Raw genomic sequence first — 18,921 nt, 5'->3', positions numbered from 1 at the left:
CGGCATGTGGACACAACGGTATGCAAAAGGAACTATATCCAGTTCTCTTAAACCTATTAAACTACAGTGGTACCTCGGGTTACATACGCTTCAGGTTACATATGCTTCAGATTACAGACTCCGCTAACCCAGAAATAGTGCTTCAGGTTAAGAACTTTGCTTCAGGATAAGAACAGAAATCGGGCTCCAGTGGTGCGGCGGCAGCAGGAGGCCCCATTAGCTAAAGTGGTTCTTCAGGTTAAGCACAGATTCAGGTTAAGAACAGACCTCCGGAACGAATTAAGTACTTAACCCGAGGTACCACTGTACTGTCATTAGATTTCAGATACAATACCTACTGCATCTTACATGCACTGAAATCACTGCTAAGAACATCATTGACTTGAATGGCTTAATTTTTTTGTTACCATTTACAGTCCCGTCCCCCCAATTGATTGTGTTTCAGTCCCATTTCTTCCATGTTCTTAATGCTGTACTGGAGGATGTATGCCATCTCCCAAACAAGATGTAAATGGGCATCTTCAGCACAGATACAATCAGCAACTGACATGTATATGAGTTTTAAGCAACCAGATATTAGGATGCTTTGTCACTTTGTTTTGCATCTGTGTAATGAAAAATTAAATATTAACATATCCTTAGAAAAGTAAGATGAGATGCAGTTAATTTAAGCAAATTACCAATATTTGTTTATGTTTATGATACAAACAAGGAGTAATTAGGACAGCATAAACAATGTAAATAAAGCATTACCAAGGAGATTAAAAAGCCAGTAGCTAGCGGATGCTGCTATTCACATAAAGATTTGGGAAATGTGAACGTGTGCTGTGCTTCAATGGAAATACCGATGAGGAGTTTGAGACTCTGGCATTCTAAAGGTCAAACTGTTGTTTCTGCACCCATGTTGGTAGAAACCACAATCTTCACTGGGATTTTTTCATGGTATTCTCCTGTTGTCCAGTCTGCTGAAAGGCTATTGATGAACTCATCACTTAAATGTACCTATCCCTTTGAAATTTCACATGATGGAAAGCAGCTTTGTCCTTTTGCTGTTCTTCAGAGGTCTATATTTTACTAGGTCAGGGATGGGGATCCTGTGGCCTTCCAGGTGCTGTTGGACTCCAACTCCCATCAGTCCCAGCCAGCCTTCTCAGTGGACAGAGATTACGGGAACTGGAGTCCAACAACATTTGGAGGGCCACGGGTTCCCCATCCCTATTGTAGGCCCTCGGTTTTCAAATGTGACTTTGTTTGGCGAAGATGAAGATCAAGTTTCTTTCTCCTTTAGTTGCTTGTTGGCCCCAGATATCACACTTCCCATTCACATTGAATGGAAGGAAGTGGTTATGGGGAAGGCTTAGGAGTGTGGCAGATGAAAGGTAGTTGTGACTGGCAAGAGGTGTGGGGAGGGGGAGGGGGAGCAAAGTAAAGCATAGGCTTTCAGCTCGCCCAACACAGCTGGGCATTGTGACTGTGCAATTTTTGGCTCAGTTGATGTCAGTGAGGGTTGGACACAGATTTCAGGTTCAAGGAAGGAATATCAATGTACTGAAATCCTCATAAGCATCACATTGAAAGTAAATCTGTCTAACAGAATGGGTCATGTATTGTAAGTTTAGGTTTAATTTCATATCATTTCTTAGGGGTACAATAAAAGAGCAAGACTTTATGACTCATTTCAAACTTCACAACAAACTACATGCCGTCCATTATTGTAACCCAAACATCTATTGGAGTTTCCAAATGTACAGTTGGCTAAACAGTGTTTAGATGTGCTTTTCTGCTTCTGTTCTCTTAGTATTCAGCTTAATAACTTTACTCCCATCTGTGAGGTGCAGAGTGATAGACAAAACTAACAGTTTTGTCAGCTTGGAAATCAAAACCATCCCACAAACCATGGCTTGCAAACCTGCTTTAAACCATAATTTCGAGTTCTAGTTTGCTGGCCTATCACTGTAGCTAACCTTCCTTACCCATAATGTACCAACTGAGCCTATGTACTGAGCATGGGGAGCTTGTGGCATTCAAGAGGTTGTTGGACTTCAACTCCCATCTGCCCCAACCAGCATAGCCAATAGGAATGGTGGGAGCTGCAGTTCAGCAACATCTGGCAGGCCACAGGTTCCCTCATCTCTTCAATATATTTTTAAAGCTAGAGAGCAAATTCTAGTCTTGATTTAGCCAAGCCACCCAAGACTTGATCTCTTGCATGCAAGGTGTGCTTGGAACTTATACTATAGTTATGGTTCAACTTTATTAAAAAGTTTTCATTGGAAATGTTTGAAGAAAACCACAGGTAGATCAGAATACCAAGCACTACAAGGGCAAATCAGCCTTGCCCTTTAGTGAGCTGGTGTGTCAATATAACACCACAGGGTGTTATCTTATCTCGAAGCAGATGAAAAGGACAAGAAGCTCTTTTGGAAACTGCTTTGCCATTGGCACAGGTGCATTTGTCAGCCAAATGAACAACTGTTCAACAGTATACTGTGCTATATAGCATTCACAAACTAGCCTTGCATAAAAAAACTTGCTGTTGCTAAGAAGCACATTTCTTGGCATCTCTAAGCATCTGTCCTTGCCTAATGTGCAAATAGCTCTAGCCCTATTCAGGCCTGCTGATTTAACACATGAGCGGGGAGTGAGGATGAGCTTGGCCCTCCCCCAGTTGCCATCCCCATCGTTCTCTACAAGTTGGGGAGAGCAAATCCCCTATAAGGAAAGGTTATTACATTTTGATCATTCTAGTTTACAGCAAAGGCAATAAGAGGCAATATGAGTGCATGGAATTATGCACGTTATGCAGAATAGAGAGAATTCCCCTTCCCCCAGATAATACAAAACTCGGGAACATCCATTCCTTTATTTGAAGCCCTGCCTCAAAACGTGTAAGCTCCCTGTTACTACATTCTTGTGATGTTGCCAAGAGCTCGAGCTCTGCTTATTTCTTGCCTTGGTTTATGTGAGACGGTTCAGGCATAATACCAAACGATGGTTTGGTGTTTTGTGAATAAGTGGAGAAGCCATAGACTCATGTGTTCCATTCATCTGGTCCTGAGTGGAGGCACATCATAGTTTGCTGCTTCATCAGAGCAGGCGAAGTATGGTTTGTGTCTGCTCTGCAAGCCAGGATAGGAAACCATTTTTATTGCTCCTTCTGTCTAGCGTGGAATGGCTGTGCACGAGGGAAGGGAATGAAAGTTTTCATCAAACTGCCTCCTGGCTCACCTTTTCTTTTGCTTTGGCTTGTTTATTGCTCACTGACCCCCATGCTGATGGGCTTAATGGCAATGATGACATGGGGTTATGCTGAAGCCTATCAGAGTGAGGGCAGTGCTCCATGCGATCACCCTGGAGGCTGCTGGTAGGGGAAGCATAATTGCTGTCTTCTCTTTTTGTCCTGCTGCCACTAAAACATTCCCCATCCAGCTTTGCAGCAGGCAGAAAGTGTGGTGCTATCAGGGAAGGCATTTAAACTCAGCCCTGTCTTAAGCTCCAAATTAACACTTGTTTAGGAGCTCAAGTCTGGCATAGCCTGAAGATGTTATGCAATGTTTTCTTGAGGAAAACTTTCTTCTTCTTCTTCTTCTTCTTCTTCTTCTTCTTCTTCTTCTTCTTCTTCTTCTTCTTCTTCTTCCAAATACCTGTATCTGTGCATGCAGAAGATCAATTGGTATCCTACATGTGTTTAACATTCAATATTTTAAGCAATTGCTCTATTGAGCTGTTTGACTAAAAATCCTCAGAAGTTAATTAAAATTGCAGCCCACGGTAATCTCCAGTACTTTAAATGGTGACGGAAAATCAAATCATTTAGTGTGTTTGTTTACTAGAACTATTCAAGATACCACCAAGACTGTGGAGTTTCTCATTGCTTTGAGGGAAAAGCAGCAGGTCCCTTCAGTAGATAATTACCTTTTTAATGTTTCAGTTTAGATTAGGAGAGAAAGAGAGACATTTATTTTTCTTTCAAGACAAAAAAAGATGTATGTTCTGTTTCGCTTCTGCAGAGATGTTTTGCAGTTTTCTTACAGATTTTAATATGATAAGCATTAGATAGGACACAATTTGTTTAAGTAATTGCTTCTGCAGCTGGCGCTAACCTTTAAAGCCCTTTAAAGGTCAGGATCTGAATGTCTCAAGGACCGTCTTCTCCTGCTACGTGAGGCTGCCCAGTTATTATGTTCACCATCAAGGCTTTAAAGCAGTAGCAGTAGGAGGCGTGGTGTTGCTCACCTCCTTCCAAACACTGAGTGTTCTTGCCCGTTTCTGAGAGGGGAGGCCCAGGGAGCTCATCACAGGGTGGGCATGACGGCAGAGTCGATCCAACTATCTTGCACCCATGGATGTCTTACGATGACCATCTGGGTTGGAAACAGTTGAGGGTGTGGAGCTTGTTTCTCAATATTGCTGAGACAGTTGCCCTGCTTCTCATCCCTCCCAGTGCTGCAGCCTGATGGGATATTTACTTTTAGGTGACGATTGGGAACGATTCGCAAGTGTTTTTTAGAAGATATAAGAAGCTAAAGATGGTAAAACTGCACTAAAAGCCCTATAAAAACAAAGAAAGAAATGCACCAGCTCTTGTTGTGTCGAGTAGGTCCTTTGGTTTTGATTCACGGTGCAGTGTTTCTGGGACTTTTTAAAGGGTAGGAGTGATGATGTCATCTTCCAGAGCACCAGAGTGATTGATGGATTCTCCTTGCTCTGGCAAGTGAATGAGGTGATAAGAAGGTGTTTGCAGTTTCCAGTTGTTTGTGACAAGTTAGCCTAGATAAAAATGTCTGAGAATGTGAAAAATAATTGAATAGAAGCTGGTTACTGTTTTCCTACTTCACACTAGCAGTTTCGCTGGTAACACTTGTAAGATGGTCAGCATTTAAAAGCTGACACTTGCGTTTCAACTGACTGAAGATTCTTAGGTAAAGTTCAGTGTGTTTTACAAATTGAATCTAGTCTATAAGAATCACTTATGTGACAGTCAGCTGATCCCAATACCTATGCAATTATGTTGTTCATTGTTTCTCTTTGGGAAAGATGTATATATCAACACGAAGCCTGCTTTAAAAAACAAAAAACTATTGGCAGTGTATTAAATATATTATAATTATTTTACTTTGTTCTGATTTATTACCTCCTTTTCACCCCAAGGTCCCCAGGTGTGTTACAATTTAAAATACAACATTAAAACAGTTTCTTAAAAAAAATTACAATCACAAGTATAGAGTTCTAAAAGTATGTATTTCACTTGTCAAAGGCCAGGGTAAGAAGGTGGGCCTTCAGTGATGAAAGCTGGATAGTGAAGATGTCAGGCACATCTCTGTAGGGCGGGAGTTCCACAATTTAGGGTGCCACAGAGAAAGCCCTCTTCCTTGCCACCTGTGCCAAATCTTCTGAGAGTGGTGAGACTACCAAAAGCTGATCTTAGCACCCGCTGTGGTCTGTAGGAAAAGAGGTGATCTTTCAGATTTGGGGGAGCAAAGTTGTCTAGGACTTTAGCACTGTGAATGGAACTGCAACCAATGCTGTTGTTTTAAAATGGGGGGTTATAAATGAAACCCTATCCAGTAATCTGCCTGCTCCATTTTGGAACAAGAAGGTGTTTTAATCAACAACAACAATAACAACAAATTATAATAATGCTATGTTTAGTTAGCTGAACCCTACCCACTCCATCAGACCCACCCTTATGGTTAATTCTTTCATCACTATTTTTAAAGAAATCCAGCCTCATTTCTGAAATATGCTAATTGTTTTAATTTATGCTTTAAGAATCATTTAATATTTGGGAAACCTGACTAATTTCCCTTTATTTCCTGCCAGTAATACGTAGGAATCCATTTGGAATGGACATCTGCTGCCGGAAGGGGTCGAGGAGCCCACTGCAGGAACTGTACAATCCAACCCAGGTAAGTGTCCTAGCACTGTAGCTTCAGTTCTTCACACATCCCACACACTCTGTTCCGTTATTTTCCTGATGAATAGTCTTGCTTCCTGGTGGAGTGCATTAAGGCGGCAGAGAAGCTGTGCACTTTCCTTGCAAAGTTATTTCGCTTATCTGAGAGCTCTAGTGAATTCTCATCTCCTGTGGATAGGGAAATAGAGAAGAGATAACGCATAGGCGCACACACTGTGGAACACCTTAAGACTTTTAATGTTGGCTTTCTTTTCCCCTTTCCAGATACTGTTTGGAAGCAATTGTAGGTAGCCAAAATGTTGCAGATAAGTGTGGCCCAAAGAAATAATAATAATAATAATAATAATAATAATAATAATAATAATAATAATAATAATTCTGGAAACTTGCAGCTTCTTAACAGCTCCAGCCTTTCACCCATTCATCCCATGCTGGCTAATTTTGGTTGGGTTACTTGTGAGTCAGAAGTCAGTTTAACAGCTCCCCCCACCCCAGCAATGTTTGAGCACTACCTTTATAAGGTAGGTTAGACTGAGAGGCAGTGACTGGCCCGAGGTCACCCAGTGAGCTTTCGTGGCTGAATGGGCATTTGAACTCTGATCTTAATCCAGCCCTCTAGCCATTACATCACACTGGCTCTCATGAATAATGATCTCTGTTCAAATGGAAAGGGAACCCAGAAAACACCATGACTGGCTTTGTTTCAACACGAGGTTGATTCCTGTTTCCAGTATGTTTTGAAATGTTACTATAGGAATCCATTTTTAAAGTATGTCTGAAGCCTTTGTTCGCTGACATGTAGCCATCAGTTGTGATTTAGGGGACGAAACATGGTTTTTCTGATATTGTTGATGATACCCTGCTGAGAAAGAGGTCCATTCTGTGATTTGATATTTAGTGGTGTATTTTGTTATTTTATCGAACTATTGTTACCTCCCTGATATCTTCAGATTAAGCAGGGGGTAAAAATATTTTAAATAAGTTAATGATACCTTGGAGAGTAGCATTTCCTGCTAGCAGTGGAGAGGAAGTATTGCCATTGCAGAGGGTGGGAAATGCCAGCCCAGCTATTAAACATAGTTATTAAGGTTTAACAGCTGCCTATTTCATATTTATACCTTAATGAATAACATTTTGTGAAACGCGGGCAGCTATTAAGGGAAGTGACTCTTAATAAATCTCACTCATTAGATTTAACAAGCCACTAAATATTTCAAATGCTACTTGGTGATGGAAAGAATCACTGTGGGGCTTGCAAAATGGGTTCCCACTGATTAAGCAGGAATTTTTAGAGGGGACTGGTGACATTTGAGAGATACGTGTTGGCTGTGACATGAGAATGTCAAAATTGTTCTCAATATACCTTTGCCTTGCTTTCTGCTTCTAAAATGAACTCAGGTTAGTTTCCATTTTTATTCTGAGTCCGAGGAAGTTAGGGCAACAGCATTTATTGACACGAGCAAGTTGGGCTCTGTGTTGCTAACTGGAAAGTGTACATAAAACTTTCAACAGGAAGAAAGTAAGCCTGCCAAAAGGGGAAATAATAAAACCTTAGAACGCTTTCAGGGAATGACTGGTGAGGAAAGTAAGCTTTAACCGCTCTGACTTATCGCCTCTGGGGTTTGCTGGGAAACATTCAATATGTGCTTGTGACTTTTCTGTTCCCATTGCCAAAGGTCATGAAGGAAGATAAGAACATACAAACACATTAAAAAGGCCTTAATTCCAGTCTCTTTGCAAGCTGGGTAGATGCAAAAGCTTCCTGACCTGCTACAAGTAGGGAACACAGTTCTCTGCTATATGGCTTCCTTCTTGTCCTCCTTTCCAGGTATATCTTGACCAGGGACAGGTGACCACTGTATGTCAATTTCAATTTCTCCCAGTTTCTCATTCTTCTAATCTTAAGTTTGGTTCTCAATGTTTCCTCATCAGTTCGCAATTTTTAAAGAAGACCTCATGAAAATTCATCAGCAGTTTTGTTTTAATTTCTTCCAATAGACACATTTTTTTTGTATGCAATTATGCCTATTATATGCATTGTTTGCAAAGCATTTTTTTGTAATGCAATATACACCCTAAGTATATGCACTTATGCACACACTATTTGTCTGAGGAACTGCATTGCACAATTCGGAAAAGTGCAAATTTTGGTGGATGCCTGTGCTTTGGTTCACGTCTTGTTCCAGAAAGTGCAAATTGGGTAGGTTCACACTTAGATGCAAACTGAATCAAATTTATTCCTCATCCCTCATCTTTACCAAGCCCTCTGCATTAGAATTCCTTCAGCGTCTTCCTCTTTGAGGGAGCCAAGCACAGAGTCAATGTTTGAATAAGGCCAGAATTTCTCACAGCCACTGTTGAACTAAGCAGATGACGTTTTTCACACATCAAGAATTTCCATCAGTACACTGGCATCTTCTGTTCGTAGTGCATTAAAGGAAGGGGTGAGAGTTGGAGAAAGAGCGAGTGTGGGGGGAGAGGAAGAAGAAGAAGAAGAAGAGAGATTGACTCAGCCTAATATCCATCCGCCTTTTTGGATAGAGTTTGCACTGTATATGTCTATGCATGAAGGGCATGACAGAGCAATATTCCAGCAGACGCTGTCCTGTTGACATTCACAGATCACTTCAGAGGAGTGAAAATAGCAAGAGAGCTACTGGGTGGAGGAGAGAGGTGAAGTGAGGTGATCATAGGCTGCCACCTTGAATGGCCCTGTTGTTGCCTCAGTTGTGCGGTTGAATACAGTTCTTCCACAATTCGCAGAAAAACTTAGTTGATTTTTGTCAGCACTTTGTCATTAAATGACAGGTGGTGTTTGAGTTTGGCATCATCTGGGGAGTGCCATGCAGATCTTCCTGCTCAGCTAGACCCTCTCATGCAGGCTGTACTTTCCAGCTTGCTGTTGCCGCATGAGCACCTGAGCTCGGAAGAGGAAGAGTGGTTGCAAGGCGTTGGGCAGCCACCTAACTGAATCCACTCCTTTGCCCTATCTCTGCCCCTCCTCTTTCACCATGATTTTTAGCCAAGGGTACAGCGAGGAGGAAGGAAAGAGGCCTCAGCAATGGGAAGTAGGATTTGGGGACAGATCAGCATACCAATGAACTGCAGCTGCTGCCCTTCCAATTATCTAGAATGTCTCCCCGTTCTAGCCTTGACATGGCCAAGGAGATGCATTTTTTAAAAGCTGGAGAAGGGCAAGCAGTAGCAACAACTCCTTGCCCCCTCTCGTGCGTATGAAGATAAGTTTTGGGAAACATGGAAAACTGTATAGATATCAGGTATTGTTAAGAAGAACTATGCATTAATTGCATGAGAAGTCATGCAATTTATGGCATGAAAGATCATTTGGGAAATCTCCCCCACCCCACCCCGAAGTCTTCTTTATATGATTAACAGGAGCAAGCGGTAAAGCTCTTTGAATAATGTCCCACAAAATTAAAACCAAAGCAAAATCCCAGGGACCGAGCAATGGGAGCTCACCCCGTTGCGGGGATTCGAACCACCGACCTTCTGATCGGCAAGTCCTAGGCTCTGTAGTTTAACGCACAGCGCCACCATCAAAACAAAAAACAAATTATGCCCCCTCCCCAAAGAGAGCCAGCATTTTAAAAAGGGTATAGGATGTTAGGTCAGGCAAAGGCCTGGTTGAAGAGGACTGTATTTGCCGGGCACCTAAAGATGTATAGTGGAGGCGCCAGGCAAACTTCCCTGGGGAGAGCATTCCACAGATGGGGAGCCACTGCAGAGAAGACCTGTTCTCGTGTTGCCACCCTCCTGACCTCTTGAGGAGGAGGCACACGAAGAAGAGCCTCAGAAGATGATCTCAGGGTCCGGGTAGGTTCATATGGGAAGAGGCAGTCCTTAAGGTATTGCAGTCCTGAGACGTTTAAGGCTTTGCAGGTCAAAACCAGCACTTTGAATTGGGCCCGGAAACTAATTGGTAGCCAGTGCAGTTGGACCAGGATCAGTGTAATATGCTCAAACTGTCTAGTTCTGGTGAGCAACCTGGCTGCTGAGTTCTGCACCAGCTGAAGTTTCTGAACCGTCTTCAGAGGCAGCCCTACGTATAATGCATTGCAGTAATCTAACCTTGAGGTAACCAGAGCATAGACAACAGTAGTTAGGTGATCCCTGTCCAGATAGGGGCGTAGCTGGGCCACCAGCCGAAGCTGATGGAAGGCACTCCGGACCACCGAGGCCACCTGGGCCTCAAGCGACAGCAAAGGATCCAAGTGTACCCCCAAGCTATGAACCTGCTCCTTCAGGGCCAGTGTAACCCCATTATTAAACCCTGGAGGTTGCAGATACTGAAGGGAAGGGGATGCCTGGATCCTAGGGATGCTCCAGCTGTCTCTGCACTTCTTGGGCTTAATATGTGGACTGCAACTTTGCTTTTCACATTTCAGGTTCCTTTGGAAGGATGGAATAGTAATTTCACTTACTAAATAAATAAATATTCTCCAAATTTTGTGACAACATAATTGGGTTGTGGATTGGAATTTTGGGTAAAAAATAAACAGATATGACATGGACCAGAAAATAGATTTGCCCATCCCTGCTGGGTCTGCATTTCTTTGTGGTGATTTAGATAAATGTAGGGAGGAATTAAATTTTGGGGAGCATGAGTGGCACATGGAGGGAGGAGGCCAGGAAAGGCCCATAGCAGAAGCAGATGTCCTTGTGCAGAGCTCATTAGTTGAATCCCACCCATATATTTTTATGGACTACAATTTTCATAAAAATATAGGAAATTACAGTAACTTTGATAAAACATCACTAAAAGCATGTTAACATTGTGTTAATGTCAGGTCCTTATGGTGTCCAGTGTTTGGTTTAATATGAACTGGATGTTGCCATGTTGTATTCCCCCTGTCTACCTACGGATATCTCATGCATGGAATTGAGTGTTTAAAATCTATTTATAGGTTGAACACACTCACATGGTGTATGGGGAAAGTTACCCACAGCAGAATGCAACACCAAGACAGCTACTGTATTCCATCTCGCTCCCAGCTGTGGCTGGCAGGAGGAAGGGTCAATGAATATATGTCTGGTAGCGCTAGACAGAAGTCAGGATTAACTGGATGAAAGAACCAAACTTCTCCTTGTATTTGCAAAGTGTATTCTTAGAAAAGCAACACACTGCAGCATCTTGTAATTTGTGTGGCCTTGTAGGGATGCACTGGGCTAAAAATAAGTTAATTACCAACCAGCCCACAGAGCTTAAGTCAACCAAGGTTCAAAATTTGCCAACAACATATTTGAGGCTTGAGCACATCTGTGGGTGTCACTGATCCTTTCATTGCAGTTGAAAACAGAACCAAATCATAAGCAATTAGTGACAAGACTTGGCAGGGTAATAGGAAAGAAAATTACTACCCTTCTCCAAGAAGGGTCTTGATCCTGTTTTCCTATGCAGGAAGGATCCTAATTGGATAGTATGGATGCTACCTTTGCATACAAATTTAAACATCCTTTTTATGTACAGTGGTACCTCGGGTTAAGAACTTAATTCGTTCTGGAGGTCCGTTCTCAACATGAAACTGTTCTTAACCTGATGTACCACTTTAGCTAATGGGGCCTTCTGTGCCACCGCCACGCTATTTCTGTTCTCATCCTGAAGGAAAGTTCTTAACCCGAGGTACTATTTCTGGGTTAGTGGAGTCTGTAACCTGATGCGTCTGTAATCTGAGATATCACTGTATTTGGATTTTTTTTTTAAAAAAATGATTCTTTTAGGTTTGTTGCTGAGTTATTGGCCCAGTTCATTCATAACATAAGTCCATGGTTTAGTGTTACTAGGATGAGTTTGGGGCTTAACAGAGTCTTCCCTCCTTGGTCATCTGGTAAGGCTAAGAAAAACTTCCATTTTACTTTAAACACAGTTTAGTGTTACTAAACTCTGGTTAGCTTAAGTATATTTAGTGGAAACAGGCTTCATAAGAAACAATGGTTTGAAGTTGGTTGGTTTCTGCTAACCACAGCTAAGCCATAGCTAAGCTTGGTCTAGGGAGTGCATCTTCTCCTGCTTTCCTGCTTCATGTCACACAGTTAACTTGATACACGCATGGAGCTTCTACCCACACAGTGGCTCCAACAGCGACTTCAGTGCAACTCTTCCCTTTGTGCCTGTTGAACTACCCCCAGCATTGAAGTCAAAGAGAAAGTCTTCACATAAATGGCATCATTGGATCAAGTGCTAGTGCAGAGAGTTGGCATAACAGTTCAGAGAGGAGCACTTTTCATATGTTCTTTTTGCATTCAGTGAACATCCATGGGAGGTGTAGCATTACAGGAACAGGTTGTGTCCTTGACTTGTACATGTTCACTGAAAGACAGGGATAATGGGAACTATAGAAACTGTCATCCTTGTCCATGGGCCATGTTTGTTGGGGCCAGTGGGAGTTCGAATCCAACAACATCTGGAGGGCCAAAGATTATTCACCTCTCCTCTAAATGTTTTTGTGTTGCGACTTCGCTAATCTCAATGGCCTGCACTCTCTTTCTTTTCCTGGTTCATTGTGATTTCACTTTTTCAACCTTCTTTTTCAAAATGTGTCTTTCTGCTCATTAAGGAGCCAAATTGCTGGGAGGCTGCCTTGCTTAAAGGCATTGTCTGTCCATCCATCTGACGGAATTGATAAATAGATCCAAGAATTGTGGGTCGTAACTGAAGCCGTTTGATGCTTTGTTATTTCAGGGTTGATGTGCTGAGATGTATTGATTTCAACAAAGTTTAACCACATTCAGTTACAACTAGCAATCACACATGCTTGCTTTGCCTCAGCTGTCTTAAATCCCAGTTGTTCACCCTCCAACTGCTGGCTGCTAAACCTAGTGCTTAGTGAGACAGAGAGCTCTGCTTCATAGATCTGTGATAGAAAAAAATCAGGGCTCCAGGAATAATAGCTCTTTAATTCCATGATAAAATTGACTAAGGGACTTGGAGCCTTGGACAGTTTTACACAAAGCATGTTCATCGTTAATCAATGTAGAATTGCATTTGTAGTTTGCATGGGAGAGTCAGCCAGTGCAAATGGGACTTCCATGCTGAATGACATAAACTTATACATAATACTTCTAAATGGAAGTTGTGAGATGGAAACTGTACACCTGTTCAACTGAGAGTACTGAGTAATCAGAAGATGGAAGACCTACAGTACAATTCTGTGTAATTCTACTTAGAAGCAAATCCTATAATGTCCAGTGGGACTTACCTAAGATTGTCACATGCCAGTATCAATGGTCACCACTTTTGCTTCTGTGTGGGCTTCAAAAAGTGACAGAGCCTAGGGATTTGGATATGGAGGACCAGAATCAGACTGGGAATTGAGCTAAGAGCTAAAAACGAAGCAGCAATTCATGCCCTATAGTAGGGCTTCGTTCATTGGGATGGGACAGGATAAGTTGGTGGCAAGATCTGGGTAGTTCTTGCCTACCCAGATTGCTCATATTGTAAAGATAGTTCGTGACACTGAAAAGGCTAGATGCACTTGAATTAGCAGAGTTATATTCTACCTGACCCCCTGTAGAAGAATACCACAGTAAAAGAATGAGTATCAGAAGCTTACTATGTTTGCTAAGAAAAATATGAAACCAGAAATGGAGTAATGTAAATAGCAGCTGGTTTTATACTTAGTGTCCTTCTCTTATGACTCTTACATTTTCTTCTGGCCATGTAAATACCATGATATACAGCTGGGACCGCCACCCTTTTGGGGCCAATGGGCACACTTGGAATGTTGAAGAGGTGCCATGGGTGCTAGTAGCAAAATGGCTGCTGTTAGGGTGTGTGTGTGGTATAAAGCAAAATGGCTGCCATGGGGAAGTGTATGAGAATCTGAGACAGTGAAAACAAGAACTGAGCAGGAACAGCAGTCTCTCATACATAGTTGATTTTTGAGGGAATATTTACTGAGAGCTTGTTGTGGGTGCCATAGGAAGCGCTAGCAGGCATATTGGTGCCCACATGTACTGTGGTGAGGAACCCTGCACTGCAGTAATCAAAATGACTCCTGTTTAACAACAGCTGTAATGCATGAATATTCTCTCTCTGTATATTAGAATGCTGTTACTTAACTCATATTGAACAGTGTTCATATTTATGATAATCCACCTTAAATGCTTTCTCTTTTCCATCCAGAATGTGATTATTAATGAGTGAAACTGCAGTGTGTGACTCTATAAAAACAGATAAAAAGAGGCCTACCTACTGTGCCCATCTCTGGAGCCTGATGAAACTACAAACAGTAAACACAAGCAGCTCATAATCTTAATCAGTATAGTTGAAGGCACTGATTGCTCATGTGTAAAAGCTCATCAAGCGTAAAGAAACAGAACAGAGAGTTAATAGAAACAGCCTGATGTACAATGCCAACCCCTAGTTATTTCATTCTGCTTCCAGAAGCAACCTGCAAAATTATAGCAGTATGTCTAATTACTGCCTGTCAGAGCAGCAGGCGTCCAACAGGAGAGGAATTAATTGATATTACTCTAAGGGATTTTCCAGACGATGTTTTTTTATTGTGCAATAAATGCACAGTTGTTCAGTTGTGGGGGGATCCAGATGTCTTTCCGCGTGTAGTACGACTTCTGTGGAGAAACGGCATTACCAAACAGTGTGCCTTTATTAGGGGGAGAATGGGATGTCAACCTAAATGCCTGCGGAGGGTGGGGTGCTGGAAGAAAAGCTGTAGCTCAGTGGCAGAGCACATGATAAAGTCATAATAAAGTCCCAGGTTAAATCTCTGGCATTTCCAGGTAAGGCTCAGTTTTACACCATGGAGGACTACTGCCAACCAATGTAGACAAGTGATTAGGAACTTGTGGCCCTTCAAATGTTGCTGAACTACATCTCCCATCAGCCCTGACTGTTGGCCAAGTTGACTGGGGTGGATGGGAGCTGAAATACGGCAACACATGGAGGACCACAGGTTCCCTGTTGCGTAAGCTATACTCAGCTTGATGAACCAATGGTATGTTTCTATGTTCCTCACTTCATGAGTGTCCCAAACATCTATTGGCTAGTGACATAGTGATGACTCTTCCTTCTATGCCACTTTATGAACTAATTTTAAAAGGGGGTAGTTTGGTTTTTTTAAATGGTTTTATGCAGTCTATAATCTGAACCATGGGTAGGCAAACTAAGGCCCGGGGACTGGATCTGGCCCAATCGCCTTCTAAATCCGGTCCGCGGATGGTCTGGGAATCAGTGTGTTTTTACATGAGTAGAATGTGTCCTTTTATTTAAAATGCATCTCTGGGTTATTTGTGGGGCATAGGAATTCGTTCATCCCCCCCCCCCAAATATAGTCCGGCCCCCCACAAGTTCTGAGGGTCAGTGGACCAGCCCCCTGCTGAAAAAGTTTGCTGACCTCTTATCTGAGCACATACAGACATACATTTTGGCAAGGAAACATTCCTGCATCTTTTAGAGAAAATAAATGTGAACCTGTAAGAAATGGCTTCAGTTTGAATCTAATGACCTTACCTTCCGGCATAAAGAACTTCATATGCAACTGTATACAGCATCAATGTTGTGTACAACATGTAGCTGGGATTCTCCCACACAACCTCCTAAATAACAGTAGATTTAGAATTTGGGATGCTCTGGTTTTGTACAAACTTGTTCAGGAAGTGCAATAAAAGGGAATCCAAATATATATTTTTAAAGGAAGATACTATAGTGTCATGGTTTCCATTCATTTTCTGCGGAACCTCTTCAAGCTGAATACTGATTCTTTTTTTTCTTTTTGAAAGGTGGGTGTGGAAATGATGGGGCTCAAAACTAGAGCTACCTGGTGGTAGGAAATGGCCACTGACAACAGAATCGACAACGCAAATGCAAGGCCTATTTGCATGTTCAGCTGTAGAATTTACACACACACACACACACACACACACACACTGTAGGGTAATTAAGTAAATTGTCAGGACTAGAATTATTCTGAAATAATTGCACCTCAGCTGTCAAAAGAATAAATTGCATTCCATACTGCCACTGTGCACTCTAATTTTGAATGGTACTGGCAGTATTTATGTTGACGATGTTGTTGCTGCTGCTATTGTTGTTATCTTAAATTTATATCTTTCTCCCGGGTAACAACAATTAAAAAACTAAAGTTTTAAAAGTAGAACAATTTACAATCAAACACAGTCTAAAACAAGAGGTGACGGCAATTATCAAGATACAGGTATGCTCTAACAAAATTACAGCAGAAGTTATCAAAACAGAAGCAGGTATGTCCAACAGAATATCTCTTATCAGTCTCTACTAAGGTCCTGGCAGAATAAAAATGTTTTGGCATCAAAAAATGGGCAGATGATGCCAGTCATACTTCAGAAAGGAGGGAGTTGTGCTGCTGGGGCGCTGTCATGGGAAAGGTCCCTTTTCATCTCATCACTCAGCTATTGTTATTTGACTGTCTTCAAGGGCAGCCCCACATAAAATGCAGGAAAATGATCTGTTCTGGAGGTTACCAAGGCATGGACAAGTGTGGCCAGACATAGGTTTTCTGGGTTTAGTCTTCAACTTATAGAACCAGTAGAAAGAAGGATATTCAACTGAACTTTGAACTAAACCCTTGATTCTATTTCAAAAATTACATGAAACTTGGTAAATACCAACAAAGCTCTCCCCTGCCATCACTGAATAAACTCCTCCTCCTGCCTCAGTTGAGCTCATTTGGAAAAAGTGAACCATGGGCTTAAATGTTCCATTGAAATCAATGGGAGTTAAGAGTGCTGAACTTTGGCCAAGCCATATGATGCACCCTTGCATTCCAGTTCTGCAGCATATATCTCCTGTGTAACAGAGCCAGTGTGATGTAAACTGTGCTGGACTTCAAATGGGACTTCTTAGGTTTTATCCCCACTCAGTCACAATGCCTAGTTTTGTTGGGGAAATGTGCCATGTGTACTACTCTTAGCTCCTAGGATTTGATTGATTTGATTTATTGTATTACTATTCTGCTTTTCACTCACATGATTTGCAAAGTGGCTTGCAAACAATAAATAACTACAACATAATAGAGCATCACAAATGCAACGTAAATTATATAGCATAATTAACAAATCATCAGTGAAACAATTGCAAATCGTCAGTAAAACAATTACAGTGGACGCTCAGGTTGCGAACGTGATCTGTGCGAGAAGCACGTTCGCAACCCACAGCATCCACAACCTGCAGTGCTGCGTCTGCACACTCGCGGGTTGCGATTCGGTGCTTCTGCACATGCGCAAGCGCCGAAACCCGGAAGTAACCCATTCCGGTACTTCCGGGTTTGGCGCGGTGCGTCACCCAAAATCACACAACCCGAAGCGTCTGTAACCCGAGGTATGACTGTACAATCTGTCAAACACTATTAACAAAAACCAAAAAACCCCAAACCCCTAAAAATAAGCTAAACAGCACAATTACAACAGAAGTCATATAGGATTCACAATCCTATAATTTGTTCATAATCTGTAAAACAGTGTTAGCTACATTAACAAAATAGCAACCAGGGGATGGGGAGGACAGGGACTAAGTGCTGCTGAATTCATACACTCTCTTTCCTCACTCCTGTGACTTGGAGGAAGGGCAAAATAAAAATGGAATCGCATCATCATCATCATCATCATCATCATCATCACCATCCTATACCAGAGCAAACCAGCAATTGTCCCCACCCCAGGGTGGCTTCCCAGTCCTCCAGAGGAAGAGCCATACCTCAGTGGTAGAGCACCTGCTTCCTATGCAGAAGGCCGCAGATTCAGTCCCTGGCACCTCCAGTGCACCACATCTGAAACCCTGCAGAGCCGCTGCCAATCAGTGTAGACAGTACTGAACTGGATGGGCCAATGGTGTGACTTGGTATAAGGCAACTTCCTATGTTTCCTATGCAATAAGCCTCCTGCCTCATCTTCAGTGCAGCCGCTGTTAATGTAGTGCTTTAAAAATAAATAAATCACTTTTTTCATGTCATAGGAGGTGGGGGGAAGCCCTCAGGAGATGCCCCAGTTCAGCATTATTGTCTGTAATGCATGCAGACTGGAGAAGAAAGCCGCAATCCATGTGATGATATATTATTACCTTAGTCACAGTACAGTGTCATTAATTATTATTTGTAAATGAAACGGGATATTTTAGACGTTAGGGAAATTAACTGTTTTCCTGTAGCTGTAGACCATGTATCACATACTTGGACACATTGTGAGCTGAGGCAAATTAGTCAAATATGTTTATTTTGTAGCTGTCGCGGTGCAAAAGATCAGTTATCCTAGGGGCCAGGTAGCCTTAATAGTGCGATGTGGGTTTCCCCAACTTTGAATGTGGCTGCATGAATCTGTCGACTTTGAGTTTTTCTCCATTTCCTTTTTCTCTCCCATTCTAAGATTCAGTTTTCCACAGTTCCACAACAGTTTGTGATTTATTTATTTTTTAAAGTCCGGTATATTTGAATATTCATTAATATCTGTTGAAATATCTGGGTAATACCCAGCAAAATTCTACTCAGAGTAGACCCACTGAAATCAATGAGTCTCAATTAGTCATGGCTATTAACCTCAATTAGTCTGCTCTTGAGTGCTCTATCCCGCCTTCAGGAAGAGTATAGAACTAAGCGAAATAAATGGTACGTTGTTTGAACAAGCTCTGGAATTATTTTTCACATTTTCTTCCACTGGGAAAATGTGTGCCACTTCAGATTATCATGTATCTGGGTGGGAAAACTGGCAGTCTGGAGCAAGGGCTAATGGGATATTATCTTTAGCGCTACTGTAGATAATCCACATGCAGCAGCTACAAATTTCTGAGATGAGTGTCTGAGACTGTGGCCTCTTTTTCTCTGGTGACACACAGCCTCTCTTGCTCCCTGTAGCAAGACTTCCAAGCACCTGACAGATAGCTGTACCACGAGCTTGTCTCAGTTTAGATTAGGGGCAGATGTTCTGTTCTTTGTCACTTTTGCAACCGCTCAATCTACCCCCCCCTTTTTTGGTAGATTGAATAAAATGCATGAAAG

The 18,921-nt window shown here is 42.0% G+C and overlaps 1 protein-coding gene and 1 long non-coding RNA gene across 10 annotated transcripts in view; one reads left to right on the top strand and one right to left on the bottom strand.

The window, feature by feature from the left end:
- CHST11 (carbohydrate sulfotransferase 11) overlaps positions 1-18,921 on the top strand; it is a 199,985-nt gene that overhangs the window by 74,248 nt on the left and 106,816 nt on the right. For 8 of the 9 annotated variants that reach the window (XR_014539176.1, XR_014539177.1, XM_083574149.1 and 5 more), the window contains one exon: positions 5,824-5,909. Coding sequence is in view for 7 of the 9 variants with exons in the window: in XM_083574146.1 (XP_083430272.1) it covers positions 5,824-5,909 (86 nt within the window). In the remaining 2 variants the exon portion in view is untranslated. Of the gene's footprint in view, positions 1-4,704; positions 4,724-5,823; positions 5,910-18,921 lie in introns of those variants that run through there. The other variant, XM_083574144.1, reaches the window with a different exon arrangement.
- LOC310743729 overlaps positions 5,931-18,921 on the bottom strand; it is a 28,034-nt gene continuing 15,043 nt past the window's right edge. The window contains exon 3 of the long non-coding RNA XR_014539195.1: positions 5,931-6,085. This is a non-coding gene — a long non-coding RNA (uncharacterized lncRNA). The remainder of the gene's footprint in view (positions 6,086-18,921) is intronic.

This window comes from Podarcis filfolensis, assembly GCF_964270895.1.
Source record: "Podarcis filfolensis genome assembly, chromosome: 10".
Taxonomy (NCBI): Eukaryota; Metazoa; Chordata; class Lepidosauria; order Squamata; family Lacertidae; genus Podarcis; species Podarcis filfolensis.
Note: the sequence above shows the minus strand (reverse complement) of the source record. Positions and strands in the feature narration are given on the sequence as shown.